Raw genomic sequence first — 20972 nt, 5'->3', positions numbered from 1 at the left:
TAAAATGGGCACAGTAGCTGTATTTGATGGGGCACAGTGGAAGCATTTGATGGCACAGTGGGAGCATTTGATATGGCACAGTGGCTGTGTTTGATGGGCACAGTGGCTGCGTTTGATGGGCACAATGGCGGCAACTGATGGGCACAGTGGCTGCATGTGATGGGCACAGGAGCGGACTCCTCCACCGCCGCTGCCAGTGCCCACTGAAGGAGACACAGCAGGAGGAGAGGACACCGCAGCAAGGTAAGTGCCGGTCCGGACCTCCCGCGGAGAACGGGGGGAGGGGGGTTTGATGGGACAGTGAGGCTGCATTTGATGAGACACAGGCTGCATTTGATTGGACAGTTAAGCTGCATTTGATGGGACACAGTGAGGCTGCATTTGATGGGACAGTGAGACTGCATTTGATGGGACACAGTGAGGCTGCATTTGATGGGACACAGAGGCTGCATTTGATGGGACACAGTGAAGCTGCATTTGATGGGACACAGTGAAGCTGCATTTGATGGGACACAGTGAAGCTGCATTTGATGGGACACAGTGAGGCCGCATTTGATGGGACACAGAGACTGCATTAGATGGGACACAGTGAGGCTGCATTTGATGGGACAGTGAGACTGCATTTGATGGGACACAGTGAGACTGCATTTGATGGGACACAGTGAGGCTGCATTTGATGGGACACAGTGAGGCTGCATTTGATGGGACACAGTGAGGCTGCATTTGATGGGACACAGAGGCTGCATTTGATAGGGCATAGTGAGGCTGCATTTGATGGGACAGTGAGACTGCATTTGATGGGACACAGTGAGACTGCATTTGATGGGACACAGTGAGGCTGCATTTGATGGGACACAGTGAGGCTGCATTTGATGGGACACAGTGAGGCTGCATTTGATGGGACACAGAGGCTGCATTTGATGGGACACAGAGGCTGCATTTGATGGGACACAGAGGCTGCATTTGATAGGGCATAGTGAGGCTGCATTTGATGGGGCATAGTGAGGCTGCATTTGATGGGCACAGTGGCTGCATAAAATGGCCCAGTGGGTGCATAAGATGGGCACAGTAGCTGTATTTGATGGGGCACAGTGGCAACATTTGATGGCACAGTGGGAGAATTTGATATGGCACAGTGGGAGCATTTGATATGGCACAGTGGCTGCGTTTGATGGGCACAATGGCGGCAATTGATGGGCACAGCGGCTGCGATTGATGGGGTTTTTTCAGAACTTTTCAGTTTGTTTGCGCCCCCCCAAAATTTTGAGCACCAGCCGCCACTGAGTTTGGAGGTTGTTATAGCTGCGAAGGGGGGTGGAGGGGGGGGGGGGTAACTCCATATTAATGCACATGTTTAAGGAATAGAATGTCCAACAAGGTTGTATAGGTTTGATGGCCAGGTGTCTATAAACTTTTGGCCAATTATGCAAGTTAAAGCGGTTGTAAAGGATATTACACAGAGTGGGGTCCCCTGACGGCCCTCTCGGCTCCTTCTCTTCTGTGTGTGCCCCCATAGCAAGTCACTTGCCATGTGGGCACACCTACGGGCTCACTGCCAAGCCAGGCTGTGTGTGTCCAAAGACAACACACAGCCTGGCTTGGACAACCCTGCCCTGCTCCCTTCTCACAGGATTTGGTTGACAGCAGTAGGAGCCAATAGCTCCCGCTGCTGGCTCTGTGTCCTGTGAGAAGAGAAACACAGACTAGCACTGATGCAGAAGGGCACAGCACTGGATCAGGATAGGAAATTTTTTTTCCCCAAAGCAGCCCCCCTCAGCCCCCTAATACTTACCTGAGCTCCCTCTCGATCCAGCGATGTCCACGACTGCCCTGTGCAAAACCACTGCACAGAGCAGGTAAGTATAGCATGTTTGTTATTTTTATAAGAAAAAGGAGACTTTACAATCACTTTCATGCAAGGAAAGCATTGGTAAAAAAATTCTTGGCTTTAGAACCACTAAGTAACATACCTTTGCTTTAGATGTGAAAAATGACTTTGCGAAGATGTGGAATGGTAAATGAGAGGAAAGCACTCTTGGAGGGGTAACATCTATGATCTGTGACTGGCCCTTCAGGGTTTCAAACCAAGGAGATCGGCGCCAGATTGGAACACTATTACACCAAGTAGGATCCCCATTTGTCCTAAGTAAGCTCAAGATCTCAATCATCCAGTTTGTGCCTTCAAAAACATATATATCACAATAATTAGTAATAATATAAAATTATTGTATGTACAGTACACTAATTTTATATAATCAAATATTTATAAACTACATAAAATTAGGTGGTCTATGTATATTTTCAGACAGAAGCATAGCTTTAGTTTATGAGGCATAATAGAAAAGTTTTGATTAGGCCTCCCAGCGACCTCTCTATGTGACACCTGGAAAGGTCAATTATGTAATTGATCCACAAGGATCAATTAAGGACAGGCAGCAGGAGAGCTGTTGGGTAGTTACAATAAGGGACCAACGCAGCAGTGAGAATTCACTTTAACCAGTCGCCGACTAGCCGCCGTCATTATACTGCGGCAGGTCGGCTTTCCTGGGCAAATTGCCGTTGGTATACGTCAGCCGCGCGCACCCGGCGATCGGATTCACTTCAGAACCGATCAGTCTCCAGGCCCAGGTCAATGATTTCTGGCCTGGACCTGGTGATCGGTTCTGGCGAATGAGAGACTGTCCTCTGCCTGTAAGTGTAAACACAGGCAGAGGAAATGATGTCATCTCCCCTCATGGAACACCTTTCGTTCCAGAGAGAGGAGAGAGAACATCTTACCGTGAGTTGCACAACACTACACTAGCACCAGTACACGTAGGTACACTTGTCACCCCCCGATCGCCCCCTCCAGTTAACCCCTTCACTCCCTGTCACAGTGTCACCAAGTGCACTTTTCACTGATCACTGCATTGTTGTCATTTGTGACTAATAAGTGTTAGGGCAGTTAGTAGTAGGCCCCATTAGGTCTAGGTTACCCCCCTAAAAAAGGTTTAACCCCTTGATCACTCCCCAGTTAATCCTTTCACCCCCTGTCACCAGTGTCACTAATACAGTGTATAGATCTATATTCTGATCGCCGTATTAGTGTCACGGGTTAGCCAGTTAGTTGGTTAGTTTCACTGTCAGTATTTATAGCATTAGGGTACCCCCATATAATACTGAATAAAGGTTTTAACCCCTTGATCACCCCCCAGTTAACCATTTCACCCCCTGTCACCAGTGATCACCATATTAGTGTCATGGGACGCTGGTTAGTTAGTTATTTTTTTATAGTGTCAGTGCACCCGCCATATATTACCTAATAAAGGTTTAACCCCCTGATCACCCGGCGTTTTAGCGTCAGTCAGGGTCTGCGTCGCCCCAGACAGCATCAGATTAGTGCCAGTAGCGCTAACACCCACACACGCACCATACACCTCCCTTAGTAGTATATTGTCTGAATGGATCAATATCTTTGATCTGATCAGAACTATATTAGCGTCTCCAGTAGTTTAGGGTTCCCAAAAACACAGCGTTAGCGGGATCAGCCCAGATACCTGCTAGCACCTGCATTTAGCCCCTCCGCCCAGCCCACCCAAGTGCAGTATCAGTCGATCACTGTCACTTAGAAAACACTAAACACATAACTGCAGCGTTCGCAGAGTCAGGCCTGATCCCTGCAAACGCCAACAGATTTTTGGTAGCGTTTGAAGCATTCGCTGACAGTCAGGTGCTTTTTTTTCTTGTGAGTCTCACTAGTTATACCAGTAAATTTAGAGGCTACAATGTCCACTACTAACTGCTAAAACCAATGGCCATTACTCCATACTCATACTCTTAGACCTCTCTGCTGCCTTTGACACAATTGACCACCTGCTCCTCCTCAGCAAACTACACTCCCTTGGCCTCTGATTCTGCTTTATCCTGGTTCTCCTCCTACCCAGCGCACTTTCAGTGTCACTTACAACTCCATCTCCTCTGCTCCTCTTCTTCTCTCTGTTGGGGTACCTCAAGGCTCCGTCCTTGGGCCCCTCCTATTCTCGCTCTATACCTCTTCCCTGGGCCAGTTGATAACCTCCCATGGCTTCCAATACCACTTCTACGCCGATGACACCCAGATCTATCTCTCCACTCCTCAACTCACCCCCTTGATCTCCTCATAGATCTCATACTTACTGAATGACATATCGGTATGGATGTCACATCACTTTATCAAACTCAATCTTTCTAAAACTGAGCTTGTAATATTCCCCCCCCCCATGACTTTACCATTAGGATCAACAGCACAACCATTGATCCCTCCACACATGCCAGGGCGCTGGGTGTAATCCTTGACTCTGATCTCTCCTTCAGCCCCCACATCCAATCACTGACTAAATCCTGCCGCCTCAACTCATTCACTCCTTGATTATTTTCCGCCTTGACTACTGCAACTCTCTCCTTAATGGCCTACCCTTATGCAGGCTCTCCCCCCTTCAGTCTATTACGAATGCTGCTGCTAGACTAATACACCTCACTAATCGATCTGTGACTGCTGCCCCTCTCTGCCAATCCCTTCACTGGCTTCCCCTACCCCACTGTATAAAATCCAAAATGCTAACCACAACATACAAGGCCATCCACAACATTGCCCCAGCTACATCACCAACCTCATCTGCAGATATCGCCCAAATCGTCCCCTCCGCTCCTCCCAGGACCTCCTGCTCTCTAGCTCCCTTGTTTCCTCCTCTCATGCTTGCCTTCAGGACTTCTCCAGACCCTCTCCCATCCTCTGGAACTCCCTGCCCCGGTATATCCGATCAGCCCCTAACCTGTTTAGCTTTAGGAGTGTCAGGACTGGGCTCAGCCCTTCCTTCTCTGAGCAGGCCGCTCAGCTGTCGGCTAATTGCCAGCTCCCATCTCTCTCCACAGTTACCCAGCTGTTGTTGATTCTGCTCCTCAGTCCTGCCTACTTAAAGCCGTCCAGCTCACTTGATCTCTGCCTTCGCCTTTGTCAACAGCACATAGATTTTCTCCTGCGTTCCTGTTGAGGACTTGTTCAGCTGACGTTCCTTTTGGCTTCTGATCCTGCTTGCTGTACTACTACGTTTATCTCTGGCTCTCTGACATTTGCTTGGCTGACTACCCGATCCGGTTACTGAACTCTGGCTTGTTTTGACTACGTTTACTCTGTTTACCTTATTATTTTTATTATTAAACAAGTGTGATTTAACTATACTTCTGTCTCGGTCTGATTCATGGTTCCCGAAAGTAGGCTAAGCCCATGAATTCAGAAAATACAGTCAATCCACTTGTTGGTAATATTTTTTCCAGATTGGATGAGCAAGATCACCGCATGGATCAGTTTGCCATAGCTTTACAGATGCTCCTGAGTCGCACGGCTCACCTGGAAACTCCCACTGTGGCTGTTCCGGTACAACCTGAGTTGCAGGCCATACCTGCTGCTGCGCCAGTCTCTGTGCATATAAGAGGTATGTCTCTTTAAGAGGTATGTCTGGTTCCGCTCCACTTCCCCAGCGATTTGGGGGCCAGTTCAGTTGCAGAGGGTTTCTCAACCAGGTTGAGATTTACTTTGAGATGCTGCCCCAGGCGTTTCCCACGGACAGAAGCAAAGTAGGTTTCATTATACCTTTGCTTTCTGAGAGAGCCTTGGCCTGGGCAAAACCTCTATGTGAGACGCAAAAAGCTGTTGTCTTGAGTTATCCTGAGTTTGTGGCCTCCTTTAAAAGGGTATTTGATGTTCCCGCATGCTCCGCTTCTGCTGCCAAGTGCCTCATGTCCATCAAACAGAGTACGAGAACTGTTGCCGACTACGCCATTGAATTCTGTACTCTGGCAGCAGAGGTTGCTTGGAACAATGAAGCCCTCATGGCTGTCTTTTTCTTATGGTCTCTCGGATTCCATCAAGGATGAGATAGCAGCCCGAGCTATACCCACTGAGCTGGAGAGGTTGATCAAGTTTGCCATCCTCATTGACTCCAGACTCAGAGAAAGACTCTCTTTTAAGGAGCGCAGAAGCCTCCTGTACGTTTGCCTCTAAGCTTTGCAGTCCCACTCATGCCTCCTGGTACCGAGTCGGTCAGTGAAGATGAACCCATGTACTTGGGGTTCACGCGTCTCTCTGCGGATGAGAGAGCCTTTAGGAGGAGGGAGAGATTGTGCCTTTATTGTGGCCAGGCAGGTCACTTTTTGAAGTCTTGTCCTACCTGTCCAGGGAACGCCCGAACCTTGAGGTCCTGTCATGGACAGACCTTAGGTGGCGTTGTTTCGACCCCAGTTATCCAGAAGGATAAGCCCCTGGTTTCAGTCACCCTTTCTTGGGCTGAGTCGTTCATCGAGATACAGGCTCTAATCGACTTTGGGGCTGTATCGCAGCACTCGATTCCGCTGCAGCTGCATGACACTACACTTGCCATTGAGGGGAGACCTCTACAGCCTGCCCATGTGAATTATGAGATGGTTCCATTGTCCATGATCGTAGGGGCTCTTCACCATGAGATAATCCAATTCCAGCGTATTTCCTCACCTAGGTTTCCATTGGTTATTGGTTATCCTTTGTTACAGAGGCACAACCCCTCTTTTGATTGGCTCCATGCTGAGGTTCTCTCCTGGTCACCACAATGCAGCGAGAAATGCTTCCAGAAGGTAGCCAAGGTCCTGTGCACCTCTTCAATCTCCTCCCTGCCAGAGGAATACCGCGATTTTAGCAATGTCTTTGACAAAGTTAAAGCCGGTAGTTTGCCTCCACACCGGCCTTATGATTGCGCAATTGACCTTCAACCTGGTGCCATACCTCCTCATGGCCGGGTTTACCCTTTGTCGGTTTTGGAGGATAAGGCCATGGAGGAGTATGTTGCAGACGCACTTTCTTGAGGTTTCATCCGCAAATCCTTGTCTCCTACTGGTGCTGGTTTCTTCTTTGTGAAGAAGAAAAGCAGTGAACTGAGACCTTGTATTGATTATAGGGGTCTCAATCGTTTCACGATTAAGAATGCCTACCCGATTCTGTTTATTACAGAGTTATTTGACCGCCTCAAGGGAGCAACGGTTTTCACAAAGCTTGATTTGAGAGGGGCATACAATCTTGTGTGGATTAAGGAGGGCGACGAGTGGAAAACTGCGTTTAATACCAGAACAGGCCATTATGAGTACCTCGTAATGCCTTTTGGCCTTTGTAACACCCCGGCAGTTTTCCAGGAATTTATTAACGATGTCGTGGTTCATCTCAATGATATCCTCATATTTTCTAAGTCCCTGGAGAGCCACCACACATATGTCTGTCGTGTGCTTCTGAAACTAAGAGAGAACAATCTCTATTGTAAAGTGGTGAAGTGCGAGTTCCATCGTGAACAGGTTAAATTCTTGGGCTATGTCATTTCCACTGCTGGTTTTTCGATGGACCCAGAGAAACTTTTGGCAGTCCTACAGTGGCCCCGACCCTTGGGTTTATGTCCTCTGCAGCGTTTCCTGGGCTTTGCCAACTATTATCGGAAGTTTATTCATAATTCTCTGGTCAAGCCCCTGACTGATATGACCAGAAAGGACGGTAACCCACAGAGTTGGTAACCCACAGAGTTGGTCTCCGGAATCCATTAAGGCCTTTGAGAGTATCAAGGCTGCCTTTGTTTCTGCTCCTGTGTTGGCACATCCTGATCCTACGTTGCCTTTTAACCTAGAAGTTGATGCTTCTGAGACTGGAGTTGGCGCCCTTCTGTCTCAACATCCTAACACTATGCATCCGCGTGGCTACTTTTCCAAGAAATTGTCACCTGCAGAGTGCAATTACGAGATTGGTGACAGAGAGCTGTTGGCGATCATTTTAGCCCTGAAAGAATGGAGACATCTCCTTGAAGGTACCATTGTGCCGGTTCTCATTCTTATTGACCATAAGAATCTCACATTCTTGTCTGAGGCTAAGCGCCTCTCTTCCCAGAAGGGCGCGATGGGCTCTTTTCTTGTCGAGTTTTAATTACATTGTCTCATTCTTACCCGGTACTAAGAATGTAAGGGCTGATGCCTTGTCACGACAATTTTCCTCCACTTCCAAGTTGGAGTCGGTTCTGGTTTCTGTGATTTCTCCTGATCGTATTCTGGTTACGGTTCGCACCAGTCTTACTTCTCCTTTGGGTGACAAAATTCTTGCTGCTCAGGTCCATGCTCCTCCTGAGAAACCTTGTGACCGCTGCTTTATCCCAGAGAGTCTCCATACTGCCGTGCTCCAGAATTACCATTCTCCCAAGGCAGCTGGCCACCCTGGGAAGAATCAACTCATTTGGGCCATTTCCCAACAATTCTGGTGGCCTAGTCTATGGGCTGATGTAACTGCCTTCATAGCTGCCTGTTCCATGTGTGCTCAGAGTAAGACTCCATGACACCTTCCAGTGGGCCTCCTACAACCCATACCCAATGGAGAGAGGCCCTGGACCCACCTGTCTATGGATTTAATTGTGGAGTTACCCAACTCCCAACTCAACACTGTTATCCTTATGGTGGTTGACCGGTTCTCAAAGATGTGTCATTGTATTCCACTTAAGAAGTTGCCCACTTCTAAGGAACTGGCTTTCATTTTTGCTCGGGAGTTCTTACGCTTATATGGGCTACCCAAGGTGATTGTCTCGGACAGGGGTAGTCAGTTTGTCTCCCGGTTCTGGCGAGCCTTTTGTGCACAGTTGGGAATTCAGGTTGCTTTCTCCTCTGCGTATCACCCACAGTCTAATGGGGCCACAGAACGAGCCAATCAGTCCTTGGAGCAATTCCTACGTTGCTATATTTCTGACCATCATAACAAATGGTCAGACCTAATACAGTGGGCAGAGTTTGCTCACAACAGTGCCTTGAATTCTGCTTCCCGAATGTCCCCGTTTATGGCGAATTATGGCTTCAAACTACCATGTTGCCTGACTCATTTGTTCTGCAGAGTATTCCTGCGTTAGAGGAGCATCTCCGTGGTCTTCGTTCCACGTGGGCACAAGTTCAGGAGGCTTTGCAACATGCTAACGATAGGTACAGACTCCATGCTGACTGCAGATGCCTGCCTGTGCCTTCCTACCAAGTTGGGGACAGAGTCTGGCTGTCTTCTCACAACGTCCTAATTCGTGTTCCTTCTTTGAAGTTTGCGCCTCGGTTTATTGGGCCTTTCCGTATACTTCGCAGGATTAACCCAGTGGCTTACGCCTTGGACCTTCCTCCTAGTATGCGCATCTCAAATGTGTTTCCTGTCTCCTTATTGAAACTTTTGGTCTGCAACCGCTTTACCACCTCGGTGCCACGTCCTCACCCTATACAGGTTGAGAACCATGAGGAGTATGAAGTACAATACATTGTTGACTCCCGTAGGTTCCATGGGTGCATACAGTACCTGGTGCATTGGAAGATGTACGGTCCGGAGGAACGCTCTTGGGTCTCATCCTCGGACGTACATGCCCCTGTCCTCCTCTGTGATTTCCATAGATGTTTTCCCCTCAAGCCCGGTGGTCCTCCGAGGGGGAGGGGTCATTGAGGAGGGGGTACTGTCAGGGCTGGGCTCAGCCCTTCCTTCTCTGAGCTGGCTGCTCAGCTGTCGGCTAATTGCCAGCTCCCATCTCTCTCCGAAGTTACCCAGCTGTTGTTGATTCTGCTCATCAGTCCTGCCTACTTAAAGCCATCTAGCTCATTTGATCTCTGCCTTCGCCTTTGTCAACATCACAGAGACTTTCTCTTGCGTTCCTGTTGAAGACTTGCTCAGCTGATGTTCCTTCTGGCTCCTGATCCTGCTTGCTGTACTACTACGTTTATCTCTGGCTCTCTGACATTTGCTTGGCTGACTACCCGATCTGGTTACTGAACTCTGGCTTGTTTTGACTACATTTACTTTGTTTTACCTTATTATTTTTTATTATTAAACAAGTGTGATTTAACTATACTTCTGTCTGTCTGATTCATGGTTCCTGACAAGGAAATCCCTGAACTCACTTATTCAGGGAAGCCTATCCCACACCTATCCCACACCCACCTAACAACTGTCCCCCTTATTCGGAAAGGGGTACCACTTGGACATGGACAATTGTTACACAAGCGTGACACTTTTTAGTCACCTTTTTGATTGTGGAATTGGCTCATGTGGCACCGTGCAATCTAATCACCAGGGCTTACCCCAGCGGCTTGTAGATTCCCGTCTTAGGCTGGGGGAGAGACCCTGCTTGAGATGTAATAATTTGCTCGCAGTGAAGTGGAGAGATTCACAGAATGTTTTCGTTCTGTCCTCCCTTCATGCAGATACCACAGTCCAAATTCCAACGGGACTGGTGTTGTGGAGAAACCCCTCTGTGTCCACGAATATAACCTTAATATGGGAGGTGTGGACCTCAACGACCAGTGGATGGCGCCGTACTTAATTGCCCGTAGAGCCAGACACTGGTAAAAGTGTCTGTATACCTATTTCAGTTGGCTCTGCTGCACGCTTATGTGCTATACAAGGCGTCAGGATTAACTGGATCCTTCCCTAAATTCCAGGAAGAGGTCATCACAGCCCCTCTGTTTCCAGATGGTACTATGCCCCAACTTCCCAATGCAAATGCAGTGAGCCGGCTGCATGAGAGGCGTTTTTCGTATGTCCTCCGTGGTACCTCTACCCAACGAACCCCCCAAAGAAGATGTCGCGTCTGTAGGAAACGTGGATACAGGCGTGACACCCGCTTTTTATTGTCCCTCCTGTCCTGACCAACCTGGTCTCTGTATCGGTGAATGTTTCCAAAGCTACCACACACTAGTGGAGTATTAGCGTAGGGTAAAGCACTGCACAGTCATAGGACACACTTTCACAGGGTCTCCAAAGATGCCATCGCATTGTGAGAGATCCAAACTTGGAACCGTTACAGTTACAATATATATATATATATATATATATATATATAAAAAATAAAAAAGCCAAAAATAGTTGTTTTTCTTGTTCTTCTCTCTCTATTAGCTCTCTATTGTTCTGCTCTGTTTTACTGTATTTTATGCTTAACTGCAATGTTTTATTGTTACTATGTTTTATCAGGTTTGCTTGCAGGTATGTAATTCTTTTATATTTTACTGTTTAATGTGTTTTATTGTTAATCATTTTCTTTGTAGGTACGCCATACAGCTGCAGCACTGATTTATTTATCTCGACAGCAACTCCAGCGCTGTAGGATTTCACCACCACAGTTGAAAAAAAAGAGCATATATGCCGAAGCATGGGGGCAGGGGTGGAAGGGCGATTTTCCCCTAACATTAGGGGCAGATTGCCCCCATGCTTCGGCATATATTTTTTACTCTTTTTTTGTCACAGATTGCAATAAAAAAGTTGTTTTATTAAGTTAATGTTTTATTGTTACCATTGTTTGTTTTTCAGGTATGCCATTCAGCTGCATCACTGATTTACTTATCTTGACAGCAACAGCGTTTGCTCTCACAATACGTAAATCTGTGACTCCAGCGCTGTATGAGGTGATTTCACCACTGCAAAAAAAAAAAAAGGTGCATGTATGCCCATCATATTACAATATATGCCCAACAAGGACCAGCAAGGAACTGGTATGTTGCTGAACTTTGAGTGGTTATACCAGAATAATGGTTGCAGGTTTAGGTATCATCTTGGTATTGTTCTTTTCAGCCAGCAGTCGGCTTTCATGTAAAAGCAATCCTAGCGGCTAATTAGAAGCTAGACTGCTTACAAGCAGTGGGAGGAAATTCCCCCCCCCCCCACTGTCTTCCATGGTTTTCTTGCGTTCTCCTGTCCCACCGGGGAACCTGAGAATGCAGCCGGTGGTTCCACCAGCTGACCATAGAGCTGATCGAAGACCAGAATGGCTCCAATCATCTCTATGGTCTAAGAAACCAGAAGCTACGAGCATTTTATGACTTTGGTTTCGCTGGATATAAACAGCGCCATTGGGAAATTGGGAAAGCATCTTATCACACCTATCTTGGTGTGGTCAGATGCTTTGAGGGCAGAGGAGCGATCTAGAGTCTAATAGACACCAATTTTTTTTAAAAAAGAGTACCTGTCACTACCTATTGCTATCATAGGGCATGTTTACTTCCCTGTGATAACAATAAAAATGATAAAAAAAAAAAAAGAAGAAAGGAACAGTATAAAAATAAAATAAAAAGGCAAAATAAATAATAATAAAAAAAAAGCACCCCTGTTCCCCCGTTCTCCTGCGCAAAGGTGAACGCAAGCGTCGGTCTCATGTCATATGTAAACAGCAATTGCACCATGTATGTGAGGTATCACCGTGAACATCAGATCGAGGACAGTAATTTTAGCAGTAGACCTCATCTGTAAATCTACAGTGGTAACCTGTAAAGGCTTTTAAAGGATTTTAACAATGTATGAAGTTTGTCACACAGTTGTGCGCAATTTTAAAGCATGTCGTGTTTGGTATCTATGTACTCGGCATAAGATCATCTTTTATATCTTACCAAAACATTTGGGCAATATAGTGTGTTTTAGTGCATAAAAATTCAAAAAAGTGTTTTTTTTCCAAAACAATTGCGTTTGAAAAATAACTGCGCACATATTGTGTGAAAAAAAAATCCCAACACCCACCATTTTAATCTGTAGGGCCTTTGCTTTAAAAAAATACAGTGGGGCAAAAAAGTATTTAGTCAGCCACCAATTGTGCAAGTTCTCCCACTTAAAAAGATGAGAGAGGCCTGTAATTGTCATCATAGGTATACCTCAACTATTAGAGACAAAATGTGGAAACAAATCCAGACAATCACATTGTCTGATTTTTGAAAGAATTTATTTGCAAATTATGGTGGAAAATAAGTATTTTGTCAATATCAAAATTTCATCTCAATACTTTGTTACATATCCTTTGTTGGCAATGACAGAGGTCAAACGTTTTCTGTAAGTCTTCACAAGGTTGTCACACACTGTTGCTGGTATGTTGGCCCATTCCTCCATGCAGATCTCCTCTAGAGCAGTGATGTTTTGGGGCTGTCATTGGGCAACACGGACTTTCAACTCCCTCCAAAGGTTTTCTATGGGGTTGAGATCTGGAGACTGACTAGGCCAGTTGCCCGGGCAGTGTGTTTGGGATCATTGTCATGCTGAAAGACTCAGCCACGTTTCATCTTTAATGCCCTTGCTGATGGGAGGATGTTTGCACTCAAAATCTCACGATACATGGCTCCATTCATTCTTTAATGTACATGGATCAGTCGTCCTGTTCCCTTTGCAGAGAAACAGCCCCAAAGCATGATGTTGCCACCCCCATGCTTCACAGTAGGTATGGTGTTCTTTGGTTGCAACTCAGCATTCTCTCTCCTCCAAACACGACGAGTTGTGTTTCTGCCAAACAGTTCTACTTTGGTTTCATCTGACCATATGACATTCTCCAAATCCTCTTCTGGGTCATGCAAATGCTCTCTAGCAAACCTCAGATGAGCCTGGACACATACTGGCTTAAGCAGGGAGACACGTCTGGCACTGCAGGATCTGAGTCCCTGGTGGCATAGTGTGTTACGTTGGTCCCAGCTCTCTGCTGGTCATTCACTAGGTCCCCTCGTGTGGTTCTGGGATTTTTGCTCACCGTTCTTGTGATCATTTTGACCCCATGGGGTGAGATCTTGTGTGGAGCCCCAGATCAAGGGAGATTATCAGTGGTCTTGTATGTCTTCCATTTTTGATTTTTTGCTCCCACAGTTGATTTCTTCATACAAAGCTGCTTGCCTATTGCAGATTCAGTCTTCCCAGCCTGGTGCAGGTCTACAATTTTGTTTCTGGTGTCCTTCAACAGCTCTTTGGTCTTCACCATAGTGGAGTTTGGAGTGTGTTTGTTTGAGGTTGTGGACAGGTGTCTTTTATACTGATAACAAGTTCAAACAAGTGCCGTTAATACAGGTAATGAGTGGAGGACAGAGGAGCCTCTTAAAGAAGAAGATACAGATCTGTGAGAGCCAGAAATCTTGCTTGTTTGTAGGTGACCAAATACTTATTTTCCACCATAATTTGCAAATAAATTATTTCAAAAATAAGACATTATTGTCTGGATTTGTTTCCACATTTTGTCTCTCATAGTTGAGGTATACCTATGATGACAATTACAGGCCTCTCTCATCTTTTTAAGTGGGAGAACTTGCACAATTGGTGGCTGACTAAATAACCCACTGTATATAATGTTTGGGGGTTCAAAGTAATTTTCTAGCAAAAAAAATGTAAAAGGTGTCAGAAAGGGCTTTGTCTTAAAGTGGTTAGAAGAGTGGGTGATGTGTGGCATAAGCTTCTAATGTTGTGCATAAAATGCCAGGACAGTTCAACCCGCCCCCCCCCAAATGACCCCTTTTTGGAAAGTAGAAACCCAAAGCTATTTGCTGAGAGGCATGTTGAGTTCATTGTTTCGCGTTTTTCTTCAATTCAGTTTGATGGACATTATGTGTTTTTGTTTACAGGTGCCAGACATTGGCTCTTAATTTCATATTGTAGTGATATTACTTATTGTTTGCACTTTTGCATAACTATTTAGCGCTGCACTTTACCCCATACTCCTTTACACAATTTGTCTAATTGCAGTGTCAGCAGCTTATACAATTTATTGGGTCGCGCAGTAATTTTTATATAAACCTTTTCTCCTTTAAAAAGGTATATAAACCGGGACGTGGCCATAAGTCAACCGGCATGGCCCCACATTAGCTGTGTTCCGAATCTCAGCAGCTATCCAGGGCATATAGCGAGAGTGGTGATCGCAGCACAATAGTGATCCCCCCCCCCCCCACACAAACACCTTAGCTACACTAGGCAGCATGTTGAAAAGGAGAAAGGAGAGGTCAGTGCCATGCAAGTTAACAGAGTTTTATCTTCCACCTGCCTGACTACACAGCCAAGATGGCGCCAGCAGCAGCAAGGCTTCACAGCGTGACGGAGCAACAGGCCTACCAGCTCACTCACACAGCAGAGGAAACCGGCTGCATTCACAGGATCAGTTAGACTGCAGCTCTCCTGCCTTCTCACCAACAAGCAGCCCAGCCAAATCGAAACCCAGGCTGACACAGATAATGAGGTAAGCATTTCTCAATTATCTACTCCTGTGGGCACTGGGCTCAAAAACTCTATAGTGGCATTCCCTACGTCCAACCAAACTGTGCTGGACATGACTTTAAAGGATATGCTACTATGTCAGGTCCCACACTTACCAGACAGGTGAGTCCGCTTGGGCAGAGGGTAGGCTCCCTTACGTATCCGACTCGGGGCCCCTGATAGAGCAGACAGGAAGCCTGCGAGTACGGAGTGGTATGAGTGCCTGGTATATAGATCCTGGAGAAAGGTGGTCTTTCTAACAGCAGTTAGAACTCAGGAACACTGGAACTGATGCTGTGCAGGAGCTTACTAGGCTGGTCACACACAGGCAGAGGTCGGTAACGGGCTGGCAGCAGAAGTACAAAAGGAGCAGGCAAAAGCGGGGTCAAACAAGCCGGGGTCGGGTTCAGGCAGCAGTCAGGGAGGTCCAAAAGGCAAGTCGGGTCATAACAGGTCAGAACTTCAGAGATACGGAACACAGAGAGGATCACGGAACTTTGGCACAGAGCTGTTGATCAGGCAGCACCGGTCAGGGATTGAGGCAGACCTAAAAAGGCAGATTGGCGCCAAACGCCGCGCTCATGCGCGTGCCAATACGCCCAGACACCTGCGCACCCGCAAGCGCCCGAGTGCACCCCCAAACACTGGCATGCACGCCAGCACCACCAGGCACGCCTGCAGTAACGTCCATAGGTGGACGGGCGCTAGCGCAAACGCGTGCGCGCCCAAACGCCACCCTGCACACCATGGCCGGCCGGACTAGACACGCACAGGAACACGCGCACCAACGCGCCCCAGCACGCATTGGCGCCCAACCAGGTAACCTCTATGACAGTGCCCCCTCCTCAAGAGCAGACTCCAGATGCCCAGCTGGGCCATCTTCGAGGCATGAGAAGCTTTAAATGACTGAAGGAGCTCCCTGGCGTGCAAGTTGCTTTCTGGTTCCCAAGAGTTGTCTTCGGGCCCATAGCCCTTCCACTATGCAATCTAAAATTGCCTCCACCTCAAACTCCTCTTCGCCGTCAACTAGGATAGGCTTGGGTGGACCGATACTGTGGCCAACAAAGGAATTGGGAGTGACCGGCTTCAAAAGGGACACATGGAAGACTGGATGTATCTTCAGGGCGTTAGGTAGGTCAAGTTCATAGGCCACGTTGTTAATTTTCCTTTTAACCAAGAAAAGACCCAAGTATTTAGGGCCTAGTTTTCTGGACGGACAGGCCAACTTTAGGTTAGTGGTGGATAACCAGACTGGGTTGCCAGGTTCCAGGACGAGCTCTCCGCGTCTCTTCCTGTCAAACATCCTCTTGTAGTCTTCCTGAGCTTTGGCCATGGTATTCTGCAGTAATTTGTTGTTTGTTAAAAAAAAAACAAGGTTTCGGACACTGCAGGGACGGAGCACTCGGGTATTGAACCAGGCAAGAAGGATGGCTGGAAGCCGTAATTAGCATAGAATGGTGATTGGTTGGTAGCTGAGTGCAGTGAGTTATTGTAGGAGAACTCTGCGATGGGATGCAGGGAAGCCCAGTCGTCCTGTGAGAATGCAGAGAAATAGCGGAGGTATTGCTCCAAGGTCTGATTCGTCCTTTCAGTTTGTCCATTTGACTGGGGATGATAGGCCGAAGAGAATGCCAATTCAATCTCCAAGGAGCTGCAGAGGGCTTTCCAAAATCTGGAGGTGAATTGGACACCTCGGTCAGAAACTATGTTGGTTGGTACTCCATGCAATCTGATAATTTCTTTGATAAAGATGGTAGAAATTTTCATAGCCGAGGGGGTGCCCTTCATGGGGAGGAAGTGGGCCATTTTAGACAGCCTGTCTACCACAACGAAGATGGAAGAGAAACCTTCTGATGGGGGGAGTTCAATGATGAAGTCCATTGAAATCATGGCCCATGGCCTCTCTGGGACCGGTAAAGGTATTAACAGACCCCATGCCCTTGCCCGGCTATTCTTGCTTCTGGCACAGGTATTACAAGACTCAACATATTCCTTGCAGTCCTTAACAAGGTGAGGCCACCAGAAGGTACGTTGTACTAGATCGATTGTCTTTCGAGCGCCAAAGTGACCGGCCAATTTGTGGTCATGGCACAAGTTTAACACCCGTACTTTTAGCTCCTCAGGGACCACAATTTTGTTTTTGTACCAGAACAGCCCGTCTTTGGTGCAAGCTTCAGCAGGTGATGTCATTTCCATAGAGGCCCGTCTAATCTAAGAGACCAGATCTTTTTGCAACAGCAGGAAATTCCCAGAAGCGAGGATGGTGTCTGGAGGTAGGGTTTTTTCTGAATCAAGGAACATGCGGGAGAGAGCGTCAGATTTGACATTCTTGGATCCGGGTCTGTAGGTGATATGGAATAGGAATCGGGAAAAAAAAGTGCCCATCTGGCTTGCCTGGGTTTTAGTCTCTTAGCCGTTCTCAGATATTCTAAATTTTTATGGTCTGTGTAGACCAAAATGGGGTGAGCAGCACCCTCCAAAAGATAACGCCATTCTTCCAAAGCTGCCTTAATGGCTAGAAGTTCCCGATCTCCCACATCATAGTTTCTTTCAGAAGATGAAAGTTTACGTGAAAAGAACCCCACAGGGTACAGGAGCGCTTTGTGAGAGCACAGCTCCTACCGCAACTTCGGAAGCATCAACTTCTAATACGAAGGGTAAGGCTGGATTGGGATGTTTAAGAATGGTGGCTGAAGTAAACAAAGCCTTGAGTTTTTCAAAGGCCAATTGCGCCTTAGGGGTCCAGCAAAACCGGGTTCCTTGTCTGATGAGTTCAGTAATGGGAGTTATTATAGAAGAAAATCCTTTAATGAACTTCCTATAAAAATTGGCGAAGCCAATAAAGCGCTGTACTCCTTTTTTGTCTACAGGTGCAGGCCAATCCAAGATAGCAGATACTTTTTGCGGGTTCATCTTGATACCCTCGGGAGAGATAACCAGGCCTAGGAACTGAATAGATTGGAGCTCAAACTCACATTTTTCGAGTTTGGCATAAAGCCCATGTTGTCTGAGTCGGGTAAGTACGTTTCGTTTGTGTCTGCGGTGGTCAATCAGGGAAGCAGAGAAAACCAGGATATCGTCCAGATAGACGATGACGTACAGGTCCAGGAAGTCACGGAAGACATCGTTGATGAAGTGCTGGAAGGTGGCTGGCACGTTACACAGGCCAAAGGGCATGACGAGGTACTCGTAGTGCCCGAATCGAGTACGAAAGGCCGTCTTCCACTCGTCCCCCTCTCTTATGCGGATCAAATTGTAGGCTCCGCGGAGATCCAGCTTGGTGAAGACGGTAGCGGATCCTAATCGTTGAAATAGTTCAGGTACTAGAGGTAACGGATATCTGTTTTTTATAGTAATCTTATTTAATTCCCGGTAATCGATGCAGGGACGTAAGGAGTGATCCTTTTTTTCAACAAAGAAGATGCCCGCACCTGCTAGAGATGTGGAGGGACGAATGAATCCTTTCTTTAGGTTTTCGTCGATATAGGTTTTCAAGGTGCCCAGCTCCTGCTCAGTTAGGGGAAAAATCCTCCCGAAGGGAACTTCAGTTCTGGGTAAAAGCTCTATTGGGCAGTCGTAGGGTCTGTGTACCGGGAGAGTCTCTGCCCCCTTCTTACTGAACACATCCAGGAAATCCCGGTAGGGTTCAGGAAGAGTTTGATAAGACTTGGCATCCGAGTCTAAGCAAAGGCACTGAGATGGTGTCATGCGTGTTCCCAACAAGCAGTGTTGTTTGCAATAATTGGACAGGAACTGGATCTTGCCTGTGGACCAGTCGATACTGGGATTGTGAGCTTGTAGCCAAGGCATTCCCAAGATGATTGGAAAGAGAGGAGAGGAGATGACATCCAGGCGTAAGAGTTCCTGATGTTCCGGGCCAATAGTGGCCAGTAAAGGAACGGTCTCCTGGGTAACTGGTCCGGAGCTGAGGGTGGAGCCGTCTGCTAAGAATACTGCCAGTCCCTGGGCCTTGGGTTGGATAGGAATATTATGGTTTTCAACGTAGGTTCGGTCAATGAAACCGCTGCATGCTCCAGAATCAATAATGACCGGTACTGGGATGTTCCTTCCAGGTAGCTGTAACATAACAGAAAGTGTTAAATGGTTACCTGATCTGGGTGAGACAGGTGCACACAAAGAAGAGGACGGCAGGCACTTACGTATTTTGTTGGGGAAGGCCCTTACAAAATGTCCTGGTTCTCCGCAATACAGGCACAGATTGAGTGCGCGTCTGCGCGTCTTCTCTTCTGGGGTCAGAGAGGGATGGAGCAGCCCTAGCTGCATGGGTTCTCGAGCTTCCTGGGCCGGAACAGATGAGATGGGAGAAGCTTGATTCGGGGCACTAGGAACCCTGGGCAACATCCAAGTGGGACGTGGGTGGCCAACTGACCTCTCAGAACGTCTCTCTCTAAGACGGCGGTCAATCTGGATTGACAGGTTTATGAGCTCATCCAGCGTCTGAAGTATCCCCACACGTGCCAATTCATCTTTAAGGGGGTCAGATAACCCCAACCGATATTGGTGACGCAAGGCAGCGTCATTCCACTCCGTATCAGAGCTCCAACGTCTGAACTCTACAGCGTAGTCTTCGGCCGCTCTGCGACCTTGCTGCAGAGAGTGCAAGGTGGCTTCTGCAGTAGCCGTTAGTTGGGGGTCCTCGTATAGCTGAGACATCGCTAAGAAGAGGTCATCCAAGGAATCTAGAGATCTGGATTTTTTCTCCAGTAGACGGTGGGCCCAGGTCTGAGGCTCGCCGGTCAGAAGTGATATAACGAACCCCACCTTACTGGCTTCCAAAGAAAGCGTATGGGGTTGTAAGGCAAAATAAAGCTCACATGCGTTGCGGAATACCTGGAACTTGCAACGTTCTCCAGAGAACTTTTCGGGTGTAGGCACCCTGGGCTCCGGGGGGAGCATTACTACAGAGGGTGCTGCTGAAGGGCCGGCAGGTGCTGCTCCCTGAGGAGATGCTGAGAGGGCCTGGACCTGTCCTTCCAGTCTTGTATAGCCTTCTTGTAGGCTTTTAACCGCCTGGGTGAGGCCCGCTAGGTGCCTGCAAAGTTCATCCATGGGGGAGGTCCCCTGCCCGGACTCAGTCATGGCTGCCTGATACTGTCAGGTCCCACACTTACCAGACAGGTGAGTCCACTTGGGCAGAGGGTAGGCTCCCTTACGTATCCGACTCGGGGCCCCTGATAGAGCAGACAGGAAGCCCGCGAGTACGGAGTGGTATGAGGGCCTGGTATATGGATCCTGGAGAAAGGTGGTCTTTCTAGCAGCAGGTAGAACTCAGGAACACTGGAACTGATGCTGAGCAGGAGCTTACTAGGCTGGTCACACACAGGCAGAGGTCGGCAACGGGCTGGCAGCAGAAGTACAAAAGGAGCAGGCAAAAGCGGGGTCAAACAAGCCGGGATCGGGTTCAGGCAGCAGTCAGGGAGGTCCTAAAGGCAAGCCGGGTCGTAACAGGTCAGAACTTCAGAGATACGGAACACAGAGAGAATCACGGAACTTTGGCACAGAGCTGTTGATCAGGCAGCACCGGTCAGGGATTGAGGCAGACCTAAATAGGCAGATTGGCGCCAAACGCCATGCCTGCGCACCCGCCCAAGCGTGCCCCCGAACACCGGCGTGCACACCAGCACCACCAGGCATGCCTGCAGTAACGCCCATAGGCGGACACGCGCACCCGAACGCCACCCTGCACACCATGGCCGGCCGGACTAGACACGCTGGCGCCCCCAGGAACACGCGCCCCAGCACGCACAGGAACACGCGCACCAACATGCCTCGGCGCGCACCGGTGCCCAACCAGGTAACCTCTCTGACATACTATCTCTGCAAAGCTACAGTAAATCCACACTGATATCCTTCATATAATGCACAGTTTCAAAAATTAAATCAATAATCCAGGAGAGAGCGTCACTCATATAGAATCCAAGATGGGCAAATTTTCTACATC

General features: G+C 47.8%; 1 protein-coding gene across 6 annotated transcripts in view; it reads right to left on the bottom strand.

Moving 5' to 3' along the window:
• The window catches only part of LOC141110921 (sulfotransferase 2B1-like), a 224707-nt gene that overhangs the window by 76084 nt on the left and 127651 nt on the right, over positions 1–20972 (bottom strand). For all 6 annotated transcript variants that reach the window (XM_073602718.1, XM_073602713.1, XM_073602719.1 and 3 more), the window contains exon 3: positions 1971–2179. In XM_073602718.1, coding sequence (XP_073458819.1) covers positions 1971–2179 — 209 coding nt within the window. The remainder of the gene's footprint in view (positions 1–1970; positions 2180–20972) is intronic.

This window comes from Aquarana catesbeiana, linkage group LG10, assembly GCF_042186555.1.
Source record: "Aquarana catesbeiana isolate 2022-GZ linkage group LG10, ASM4218655v1, whole genome shotgun sequence".
Taxonomy (NCBI): Eukaryota; Metazoa; Chordata; class Amphibia; order Anura; family Ranidae; genus Aquarana; species Aquarana catesbeiana.
The sequence above is the reverse complement of the archived record's forward strand: the minus strand, read 5'-3'. Positions and strand labels throughout refer to the sequence as shown.